The sequence below is a fragment of the Pagrus pagrus genome (genome assembly GCF_965226575.1).
Source record: "Pagrus pagrus genome assembly, chromosome: 2".
NCBI classification, from domain to species: domain Eukaryota; kingdom Metazoa; phylum Chordata; class Actinopteri; order Spariformes; family Sparidae; genus Pagrus; species Pagrus pagrus.
In genome coordinates, this window is record NC_140186.1 from 34,580,365 (window position 1) to 34,592,269 (window position 11,905).

The 11,905-nt window shown below is 39.9% G+C and overlaps 1 protein-coding gene across 1 annotated transcript; it reads left to right on the top strand.

Moving 5' to 3' along the window:
• Nucleotides 1-547: 547 nt before the first annotated feature.
• LOC311263959 (GTPase IMAP family member 8-like) lies at nt 548-11,464 on the top strand. Its single transcript, XM_084364401.1, has 5 exons — nt 548-641; nt 4,000-4,798; nt 7,699-7,766; nt 8,104-8,340; nt 9,909-11,464. The coding sequence occupies exons 1-5, from the start codon at nt 623-625 to the stop codon at nt 11,021-11,023; spliced, it is 2,238 nt and encodes a 745-aa protein (XP_084220527.1). The 5' UTR covers nt 548-622; the 3' UTR covers nt 11,024-11,464.
• The last annotated feature ends 441 nt before the right edge of the window (nt 11,465-11,905 follow it).

Genomic DNA, 11,905 nt, shown 5'->3' on the forward strand with positions numbered 1-11,905 from the left:
CTTCTGAACAAGTCAGATTGTGTCCTCCATACGGTTAAAGTACATTGAGGAAGGAACCCACCCAGCACATTCTAGGAAACTGTTTATGGATAAAAAACTTAAACAGGAAATCCTTACTGCATGACGTTATCATCCTCCACTGCAGTTAAAAATACAAAACAGACAGAGCAAATGCTCACTGAACTGTGACTGCCATTGCAGGTAACAATATTACATTTGTTACTATAAAAATCTTTGTGTGTGTATGTTTGTACCTATATGAATATATTTGTCTATATTCAGTTTTGGGTATTGTATGACTGATGACAGTAATATGTTAATTATAGCTGAACTGATGTCTCTGAGGCAATGAAATATAGAAAACAGTTGTAGTTCAAAGTCTGTTCCAAAGTCATCACAGATGACAGATAACAGATGGAGATAAATTGTGAAAATAGCTATACATGTCTGCACATTCCTATTTAGACACTAATAAACCCTGCTTGAACTGAACCAGCCAAGTTTCAGTTTCACTGCTCAAGTAGTTCTAGGTGTGGATTGCTGAATGGGGCCATCTGATGAAGAGGACAAGCAGCAGAAAGGCTCTGAACTGTGAACTGCACCTGCTCTCTGTCAGCCAAACATGACCAGCAAATACTACGGTAAGTCATGATGATATGTGCTCATGCTGTTAGTTACACTCTAATGTGTTATACATAGTATCCTTCAGCAACCCTAAAACCTCTCAGCTCACTGCTAACAATGTTCATGAATTGTATAAAGCCAGTCACAAGAATAACAGTGAATGTTGAAAAAATGTACTAATAACATATATTTCTGTTTTTTATGGCATTCAATCAGAACTATTTCAACGATGACAGTCTGGAGTGAAGGCAGATGGTTAGCTTTATTTGAAAGCTAAAGTTCAAGTTTAAAAGTTGTAAAGATAACATTAGAAGAGTATCAGTGGATAAAGTATGGATAAGATAACATATTGCTCACTGCCACACAAGGTAAATGCAACCTCATCTCTAGAATAAATGTTGGCAATGCACATTTCTGCAAACTAATGATATGTTGAACCTTTACAATTTATGTAGGTTTAATTTAAATGTTATGGTGTGACCACACTGAGCCGGTCTGGTTAGGTTTAGGCAACACAAAACGTTTGTTATAGGTTTGGAAAATGTCAATTTTTTTCTTTCTTAAAATGCCTGTTTTCATCTAAATTGTCCAGATTGTCTCCTGAAAAATATCCAGTGGTGTCACACTTACAAATGTTGGAGCGGAGGCTCGCTCTGCCGTCATTGGCTTGACAGCCTTGCTGCCTGGCTTAACTCCATCACCATCCCCTCTACCTTGTGATAATACAGTCTGGTCATAAATATATAATGTGAACATTATATGACACGTATTGTAGGAATGTCAATATGGTATATATGACACAAATGTAAACACATCAGTCATTTGCAGAATGGTTAAATGTCAACATTTTATTCTGGGGACTGAACTGTAGTACAACTATTGGTTTTTATGCAATAGGAAATGAACCATTGTTTAAAGGATAACTACCATTTTTTACAACCTGGACCTTATTTCTAGCAAAAAATATGATCATTTACTCACCCAGATAACTTTGGTGTCATTTGAAGTCGTTCGGACGACATTAGATCCAGTGTAGCGCCGCTATATCCATATAATGCGAGTGACGGGGCAGCGACACACAGCCTCTATATAACACATTATCTGCCACGAAACTAGTTCATTTCACCAATATTTTGTTAGGATACGCTAGTGCTATTCCCCTCTGAGTCCGGGCTCGTCTGTTATCAACATCTGGGGTCAAACTAGCAGTAGCAGCTACAGGTAAACAAGCCGGCTGCGCGCGCAGCTCAGAGACGACATCTTCCAGGTCAGAGGTAGTAGGTCAGCCTACAGACCCCGGATGTTGACAACAGACGAGCCCGGACTCAGAGGGGAATAGCACTAGCGTATCCTAACAAAATATTGGTGAAATGAACTAGTTTCGTGGCAGATAATGCTCATATAAGCCGCGCTTCGGTGCCCGGATCACTCGCATTATATGGATATACGCGGCGCTACACTGGATCTAATTTTGTCCAAACGACGCCAAATGACACCAAAGTTATCTGGGTGAGTAAAGCATCGTATTTTATGCTAGAAATAAGGTCCAGGTTGTAAAAAACGGTGGTTATCCTTTAAGTTGAGTTTAGTTAACTTAACTAATTGTTCCAATTCTAATAGCAGTTGCTGTAGTGGATTTGGATAGTGAACCACAAGGATGTGTCACTTTTTCTGAAAGGCCAATTTAAGAAATTGAGATTGCATTGAGTCAAAGACGCTACAAAAACGGGCATAATGATTTTGTATCAAACACGAGCTATAGTTTAGTTTTTGTGACTAACCAGCAAGATATTCCTTTTCTACACAGAAAAATACAACCGTATGTCGTCTGAATTCAAGTTTCTCTTTCACACATTATTCAAACTGGAGAGAAACTAAATCAAAGTCACCACAACAGTGTTGATTTGTCTTTCTACAACCACCTCTCGTTTGGTCCAAATAAATCCTCAGTTCACAGAGTAAGATGTGAAAATATTCCATTTTCACCCACTGCTGACTCTTTCTCTTTCCTCTCCTGTCCCCCATCTGCTGTGTCTTCTTGTCCCCAGAGTCATAGTCCTGGCCAGAGCTGCAGTAAATCGCCTTTGTACTGGATCCCCTATCTTCAAACTAGCATTCGTATGTCTCAGGGATAATTATGGAGCCCCCCTAGGGTCACATGGTAGAAAAACTGGATGTGGAAATCTGTGGGCACAGATTCGTAAACCACTTGAACGGATTCATAAACCGTGTGTGCAGATTTTGCCCTCTTCTCATTGATCAGCTGGAGGCACCATGGATACAAGCAACCCAGCACAGCTACTGACAGTCCTACCTTTCTACATGGAGTTTGGCTTGGATAGTGATCAATAATCAAAAAGATGGTGTCAAGTCTGTTTGACTTTTTATGAGCAAAATGCTCTGTTTAAGGAGGAGGAGGAGTGTGTCTCTATGTGCTTAATGTGGTCCTTGGATCTCTGTCCTCTGATCGGACAGGACAGGTCATAAGAACTATTATTCTGATCAATGGGGGATGAGGTGTGGCTGGGTGAAATACTTCATCCAAATACTTCATCAACATATTAATAACATAACCTGCAGCCATCCTCCAGCATCAGGGCCCATCTTTTTGCTGGCTGAAGTGGTGCACAGCGCAGCGCAAGTGTCGTTGCTAGTTTTAGACCAACGGTCTTAAAATGAGGTGAGATCAGGTGCTTTGCTGGTGCATCTCGGAGCAGCAGAGAGTGTTTGCAGTAATAAGATGGGCCCTTGATCTAAAGTCAATGTCGCAGTGATTTACCTGCTATATAGAGGGCAGCAAAACTAAAATCTGTAGGTATAAACAGGACAGTACAGAGGATACTCTCCGGAGGTAAATACGCGAATCGTCTCTCTTACGGTCCTCTTAAGTCCTAGACTGACTGAGTCATCATCTTTCTGGGGACACCCCAGTGTTTGTGTCAGTGTTTTGTTATCAGATGTGGGATTTCATTAGTTTTTTATTTGTTACATTTTCAGATACATTTTCAACACATGAATAGAAACATGATTAGAACCATATTACATTAAACATGAGTTTACCACTACAGTTTGTCAGAACTCACAAATTTTATCAGGGAGCCACTGAATTTCCTGGCACCCACTCAAATGACCACCTGTGGGTCCCTGGAACTCACTATATCAAAAACCTATCAATATCACTGAGCCCCAAAAAGCTGATCAGAACTTTTCTAATAGCCCTAAGCTGTAAATTAAAATATTTCACTATAGCTCCATGATGAATCATGGACCTAAAGTCTTGACTAGAGTTCTACACAGACTGTAAACACTTGCATGATGTTGATGCAGTTGAATCCAGATCCAGTCTTATCTAATGGTATTTATTCTCCCATACAGGACAGAATAATGTGGAGCTGAGGATGGTGATGGTGGGAAAGACTGGTAATGGGAAGAGTGCCACTGGAAACACCATTCTGGGACGACTGTGCTTTGAATCCAGGTTCAGTGCAGTGTCTATGACTGTGGACTGTTCTAAGGGCAAAGCTACGGTGGATGGGCAACAGGTTGCTGTGATTGACACCCCGGGCCTGTTTGACACCAGGTTTGGCATGGACAAAACAGCTAAAGATATATGCCAGTGCATCTCTTACGCCCTTCCTGGACCCCATGTATTCCTGGTGGTCATCAGGCTGGGCAGATACACTGATGAAGAAAAGCAGACGGTGCAAAGGACTCAAGAAATCTTTGGCCAGGCAGCAGACAAATACAGCATGGTTCTCTTTACTGGTGGGGACCTTCTGGAAGGCACCACTATCGAGGAGTTCTTGAATGAAAGCCCAGACCTGCAGCAACTTGTGTCCAGATGTAACGGCCAGTACCATGTCTTCAATAATAAGATAAAAGATCGCTCTCAGGTCAGTGAGCTGCTCCAAAAGATTAGTAATATAGTCCAGAGGAACGGAGGAAGCCACTACACCAACGAGATGTTCCAAGAGGCCGAGAGGGCAATCGAAGAGGAGAAACAACGCATCCTGAAAGAGAAAGAAGAACAAATACGGAGAGAAAGAGAGGAACTGGAGAGAAAAATTCAGAAAGAGCATCAAGAACAGCTGAGGAAAATTCAAGAGCAACGCCTGGCTGAGAGAGAGAGAGAGAGAATAAGGAGAGAGGAAGAAATGAGGAGGGAAAGGAGAAGGTGGGAATGGGAGAGGGAGATGGAAAGGATTAGGGAGAGGGAGGAAAGAGAAGCAGAGAGGAAGAGAGAGGAAGAGGAAAGACAAAGAATGATGGCAGATATGAGGAGACGTCTAGAGGAACAACGTGAAAGAGAACTAGAAGAGGAAAGAGAACAGTTGAGAAGGCAAGCACAAAGACAGGCTGAGAGTGATGATGACTGTACGATTCTCTGATTTGGTTTTCCTGTCTTTTCTCTGTGTGCCACTGTTCTGAAGTGAAGTAACCTAACTAGTTAATGTGTGAGAGGAAGAAACTTTAAGTACATGTACACTATGGCTACCATTGATAAGTTGACAAATGACTATGATTCACAGATATTAGATTAGTCATGAAACTTCAGACTAACACAGAAGGAATTTGTTCAACATGATAAACTTTGGTGCTAGGGACTACAGAATTTGGGGGAAAAGGTGCAGTATTTTAAGATGCATACATGAAATTATTAAATGATATTTCATATAAAAGCAGAATATATTAAATGTTTGTCTACTAGGAAAAGTCTGGTATCATCAGACTAATGTGCATTTGCAAATGAATCTGGCTACACCAGGAACTATTAGTTTAGTCATGAATTGCTACCGTCACAACAATCAATCTGGATTTGTAATCTGTCTTATTGATTTTACTGATTGTGTTATTGACTATATTAATAAAATATCTGTTCATGTCAAAATGTGTATATCTGACCACACAATGCAGTGAATAATATATATAGTATTTTGTATTCTTCAAGTGGACAAATATTGTGACGTATCGTTGGATGGTTGTGGTGCAATGTATTGATTATCGCAGAATCTATATTGTGATACTATCACTATCATGGGCAGCGTATCGTAAATTGTATCGTATCATGAGATACTCTTTGATTCCCATCCCTAATTCCGACTTGAAACCACTGAATAGAAATTCTGTTTTGCTGAGGACCAGTGTATAAAAACAACAAAATGTATAATCATCAGGACAAAACACAAAACAACTTTGCAAGGGCATGTGTGCATCAAAAAGCAAAACACAATAAAAGGCCAGTCCAGTCTTAAGGCCAGGAACTATTTTCAACAGGCACCTCTCAGGCAACTTTAGCTTTTTCGGAGTTCTATCTAAGACACAGAAAACTGAACACATCACACCAATTCTCTGGTCCAAGCACTATCACAAAACATAGTGCTGGTTCTCTGCATTTATCCCACCCGGAGGAGCAGTAGGCAGCCATCATACAGTACCCGGCACCAAGTTCAGATCTAAGCCAGGGCCTTGGTTAAAGACACTGACCAGAGAATTAACCTAATACACATGTTAATCCATACATACATACATACAAACAGTACAGCTGTTTGTAAATCCCTCAACATACATCTCTGACAGTCTTTAATCCAGGGGTCTCAAACTCAAATCAGCTTGGGGCCACTACAGGTATTGTCACCTTGTAGTAGTTACAACGTGCCACAAGAAGGTGCAATATATGTAAAAAAAATAAATAAATAAATAAAAAAATTCCATTACGAACATGATAACAAAAATGCAAACAGCAGTTTTGTATACATTTTTATATTACTTGTTAATAGTTTGTGCAAAAAATGTTTCATTTTGAAATCCACAATGAACGACTTCATCTGTGGATCGCACACTTATATATCTATTATGATTATAAAAATAATCACTATTTAGCTTTTTTTTTACATTAATAATAATATCATAATGATAGCTTTATTTATGTAGCACCTATCGTGTGAGAACATAGCTGCAAGTAGAAGCAATCGCCCATAATTGTCTTGGAAACTTTTGGGGGAAGTTTCCTGGCATATTATCATTAGGTTTTTTGCCCGTACTTGCACTGACAATTTGGTTGGGGGTCAAGTGAACCCCAAAGGGGGGATTATATCATATGAGAACATAGCTGGAGCAACATTTACATGAAGATCTGAATTTGGTGATCTCAGAAGTCATAACGATGGAAGAGGAGAACTACAAACAACCTGGGTGGCTGTGATCAACAGGGCCGTTATGTGGGCAGATATGTGGAGGATGCCCTAAGCAAGGCTAGCTTCCTGATCAGGGCGACATATGACACCCTTTCCAGTCCCCAAAGCCTACACCTCTGGTATGGCTCAGAGGAAACATTCAAACTCTGTAAATCTCAAAACCTGAGCCTGCAGCACATACTCTCTGGCTGCAAGGCAGCGTTGATGCAGGGTTGATATGGATTGCACAAAGACCAAGTCCTGCGCAAGCTAACAGAAAAGCTTCTGAAATATTTCATAATTTCTAATAATGTTATATCCTGAATTCTGTTTACTCAAATACAATCATTTAATTCATGTCAGATTTATTTATCTAATTTTTGCTCTTTTTAAGTTCCATATGATTCTCTGAGGATAAAAAAAACATTAGGTTTTATCTTATCAGTCAAAAGAAATGTTCATGTTCCAAAAATGACATTTCCGTATTCTATAGAAATGGGCTCTTACATGCTCATTAAAGCAAATTACTATGATTGATAAATAATTGGTTAACATATGTGACTTTTATCTTGGTGGATTACATTCAAATATATGAGTTAACCATCTTATAAATGAAACTGCATAAAACTGGATGAGTACCTTGAAAACTTTCAACGACACATTTTAAGATTAAGATTAAGATTGTATTTATTTATCCCACAACAGGGAAATTCACATGTTACAACAGCTCGAGTTGCAACAGTACAAGTAGAATCAGAAAAATATGCATAGAAATATTAAATATTAAATAGAAAATAAATAGAAAAACACAAGATATTTACAAAAAACAATAAGATAGTTTAAAAAAGCAAACAAGTGGGTGGAAAGTGACTAACAATGCCCTTCTGTCTTTATTTGATAGGAGGATAGCAGTGCACAGTGGAGTGCAGAACTTAAAAGAACTGCTGCCATTTCTTGGAAATACTAAGGGTAGGAACAGGAGGGGCAGCTTTATGGAGCTGCTTCGTGCAGCAGTGTCTGCTGTGCTGTTTCCTGTAAATGGTGAGAGAACTGAGAGCAAGGTTTGAGTTTTAGCTGTTATAAATGGTGGACACAGAAGATAAACTTCAGATAACAATGATCATAACTGTATGCACAGTTAATTATTGAGTTCTTGTCAGCAGTAAATACAGTTATACCCCATCTAATAAAAAGTCATTCTGTAAGTGAAACAACTGTGGCAGGTGGAGCCAGTTGCGGGTGTGGTTTGTTGCATAGGGCCATGTTAAAAGAGCTGCAGCAGACACACTCTAAACTCTCACTTCAGCTGCTGTGTCAACTCTGTACTCAGACCCAGACATGGAAGGCAACTTTTACAACCCGAATATGCCCGGCAACTTCAACAACCCGAATATGCCCGGCAACTTCAACAACCCGAATATGCCCGGCAACTTCAACAACCCGAATATGCCCGGCAACTTTTACAACCCGAATATGCCCGGCAACTTTTACAACCCGAATATGCCCGGCAACTTTCACAACCCGAACATGGCAAGCAATTTAGGTAAGTTTTTATGTAAGGGATGATGTAGCCTATAGTTCGGAGGTTGTTATGGAGAAATAAACTCCGACAGGTTCCTTGTCGCTGCTGAATCATTGTGGGTGATTATTTATTATTTAAAGTAGGCTACAGTTATTGACTTAGTATAACAGTGATCACTGCTGAAGCAAATTCTATTTGGCACGACTGTACCACTGTACCTGTGTATAGACCTGTGCTGAGTAGAACTGCAAAGACATGCTTATTATTTTGCAATTTTTAAATTTTTGCAACCTAACCTTTCATTCCAAAAATCATAATCTGACATTACATTCAGATTACTTTAGTCTGTTCACGAGATTTTTCAGGTAAATGTCAGGATTTGTTGGTCACTAGGAACAAGATATGGCACTTTTAAGTCAAATAAATGCCATTTTGTTTTAAAGAATCTGAGCCCTCTTTAGGTGTTAGTTTCAGAAAATGTGCTTTGAAATTGAGCTCAACCTTTTCACATTTGCTGGTCTACTGAGTGGTGTCACATAATGTGAGAAATTAAATAGTCTTCCATTCAGTAAGAAATATACTGTAAACACCAGATCAGGATGTGAGAACAAAAGGGAAGAAACCCCTTGGTGTAAGAGTCAGACGAGAGGCAATTGCCTCTCCTCTGAGGTGTTACAGGAAGATAGATGGTAGACGACATTTACATTCTAATGAAGTAGCAAAAGGGTCACCGTCCTGGGAAAGAGACGATCCACCAAACATCAAAAGGTCATTGTTCTGGAAAGAAATGTTGTAAACCCCCACTCTGTTTGTATTTAAGTCAGAAACATTTGGAAGACGAGAGAGAACACTTCAGGTCTTCTCTCCATGCTGCATGTATTAAAGAGATCTGATTCATGATACTGATTCTGAAGTTCTTCAGAGAATTAGCAACTCTCTACTTCAACAAGGAGAATTTCCCTTACAATTGACAAACAGTTATATTATTGTTAACTATTATTACTCTATTATTACACGGGTCTATTGAATGCTGCTCTCTCGGGCCGGCCTTGAGAGTGAAAGTGAAAACTTTACCGAGCAATCCTTGTCGCTGCTGAATCATTGTGGATGATTATTTATTATTTATTTCACTCGTAAGCCGTGTAATAAGCGGGATAATGTATAGTTAGTCGGTTGTTATGTAGAAATAAACCCCTTCAGGTTGTTCCATACAACCTGTCGGGGTTTATTTCTCCATAACAACCTCCGAACTATACATTATCCCTTACTTGTTTTCCTAAGGAAAAGGTAACTTAAAAAATGGAGAAATCTTCAGTTTAAAAAGACTGCAGCCATGTCCCACTATTGGTGATCTGAGCAGTATACTGAATGGATATCTGATCATGGAAAGAAAACAGTGCATGAATAAATCAGTTTGTCCCAAGTGACAGGTCTGAAAGAGAAATATAGTACATTTCCTTAGTCCAGACTCCCCTTTATGGCTCTCTCAAAGCAGCTGAATAGGCGTTTCTTTTCTCCCATGTTTGTAGACATTGCATTGAGTAGAATATACCTGATGAAGATTTGTTGTCACTCATTCTTCTACACAGGAAATAGCCGCACAAATAATGTGGAGCTGAGGATGGTGATGGTGGGGAAGACAGGAATTGGGAAGAGTGCCACTGGAAACACCATTCTGGGACGACAGTGCTTTGAATCCAAGTTCAGTGCAGCGTCTATGACTGTGGACTGTTCTAAGGGCAAAGCTACGGTGGATGGGCAACAGGTTGCTGTGATTGACACCCCGGGCCTGTTTGACACCAGGTTTGGCATGGACAAAACAGCTAAAGATATATGCCAGTGCATCTCTTATGTTGCTCCTGGACCCCATGTATTCCTGGTGGTCATCAGGCTGGGCAGATACACTGATGAAGAAAAGCAGACGGTGCAAAGGATTCAAGAAATCTTTGGCCAGGCAGCAGACAAATACAGCATGGTTCTCTTTACTGGTGGGGACCTTCTGGAAGGCACCACTATCGAGGAGTTCTTGAATGATAGCCCAGACCTGCAGCAACTTGTGTCCAGATGTAACGGCCAGTACCATGTCTTCAATAATAAGATAAAAGATCGCTCTCAGGTCAGTGAGCTGCTCCAAAAGATTAGAAATATAGTCCAGAGGAACGGAGGAAGCCACTACACCAACGAGATGTTCCAAGAGGCCGAGAGGGCAATCGAAGAGGAGAAACAACGCATCCTGAAAGAGAAAGAAGAACAAATACGGAGAGAAAGAGAGGAACTGGAGAGAAAAATTCAGGAAAAATATGAAAAGGAGGTGAACAAAATTCAGGAGCAACTCCTGGCTGAGAGAGAGAGGGAGAAGAAGGAGAGAGAGGAGGAGAGGAAGAGGGAGAAGGAGGAGATGAATGAGGAGAAAAGAAGAGAGAGGGAAGAGAGAGAAGCAGAGAGAAAGAGAGAGAGAGAGGAGAAAGAAAGGCAGATGACAGACATGGTGAATAGAATACAGGAACAGCATGAGAGAGAACTGAAAGAAGAAAGGACAAAGTTACAGTCCAGGTATGAGGATGAGGCCAGAGAGGAGGCTGAGGAGTTTAATCCATTGTATCCTCTGGTAAAAGCAGGTGAACTAGCAGTTGACGCTGGCAGGAAAGTAGTTGCAGGAGTTAAACAACTGGGAAGGGCAATTGGGAGCTTGTTCAAATTTTGATTGGCCATGGCAGTGTAACCACAGCAGAAGGTTCCAGAGGCTTCGGCACACAGGAACATATGAAAAACAAAGAAAATGCAATTCATTCACACAACTGTTTTTTTCATCAGAGTCAATGATAAAGCTGATTTTATTTGTTGAGGACCTCCTACAGGAGGTTAGTAAGGCTGAGTCACTTGTATCATGGACCCACATTTTCATCTAGGTGTCTTTTCCCTGCATTTGTCTCTTTCCTGAATATTGCAGAGGGCGTATTTAGTGTGTACGTGTTATTTTTGACAGTATAAAATGTTGCATATCATAAACATGTTAAGATTATATCATTACTCAATGAAATGATTCTTTTAATATTGTTTGGCTTTTCATTTAACCACTGCTCTTTGATTTTGCATTATTTTCAAGGGTTTTATTGATGATGCTGATTAATGATGATGTTCTTGTGTGCTGAACTGAACTTGAAATAAAGATTTGATGTTAAGACTAATCCTTTGTCAAAGTAATAATTAACTGTCAAAGGTCACATGCCAATACTCTCTCAGGAACTTAGAGTCATACACTAAAGTAGTTGTAGATAACACTCTTATTCATTTCACATTTTGAATGATAACCCAACAATATCAAACATATTTAATAAAATGCAGCTTTTTTCTTACAAGTTACCTGGATTAGGCCTGGAATGGCATCACCCCTCCCTCTCCACCCTGTATTGTTCCTACTCTTCATCCTGAGTTTGACACACTACTACACAACATCATTTAAGAAGCTATACAATTCTTTTGGAATTTATTTGGAGCGATAAAAGGCCCAGACTACCAACAATATTTATTTAGGCCCACTGGATGGTGGTCTGGGTCCTCTAAAATGTAAAGATAAATAGGCAGC

What these genes read in the sequence shown, in the direction of transcription:
- LOC311263959 (XM_084364401.1), top strand. An exon ending in ATGAGGAGGGAAAGGAGAAG is followed by an intron (nt 4,799 to 7,698) that starts GTGGGAATGGGA and finishes TTTATTTGATAG; the next exon opens with GAGGATAGCAGTGCACAGTG. An exon ending in ATTTCTTGGAAATACTAAGG is followed by an intron (nt 7,767 to 8,103) that starts GTAGGAACAGGA and finishes CTCTCACTTCAG; the next exon opens with CTGCTGTGTCAACTCTGTAC.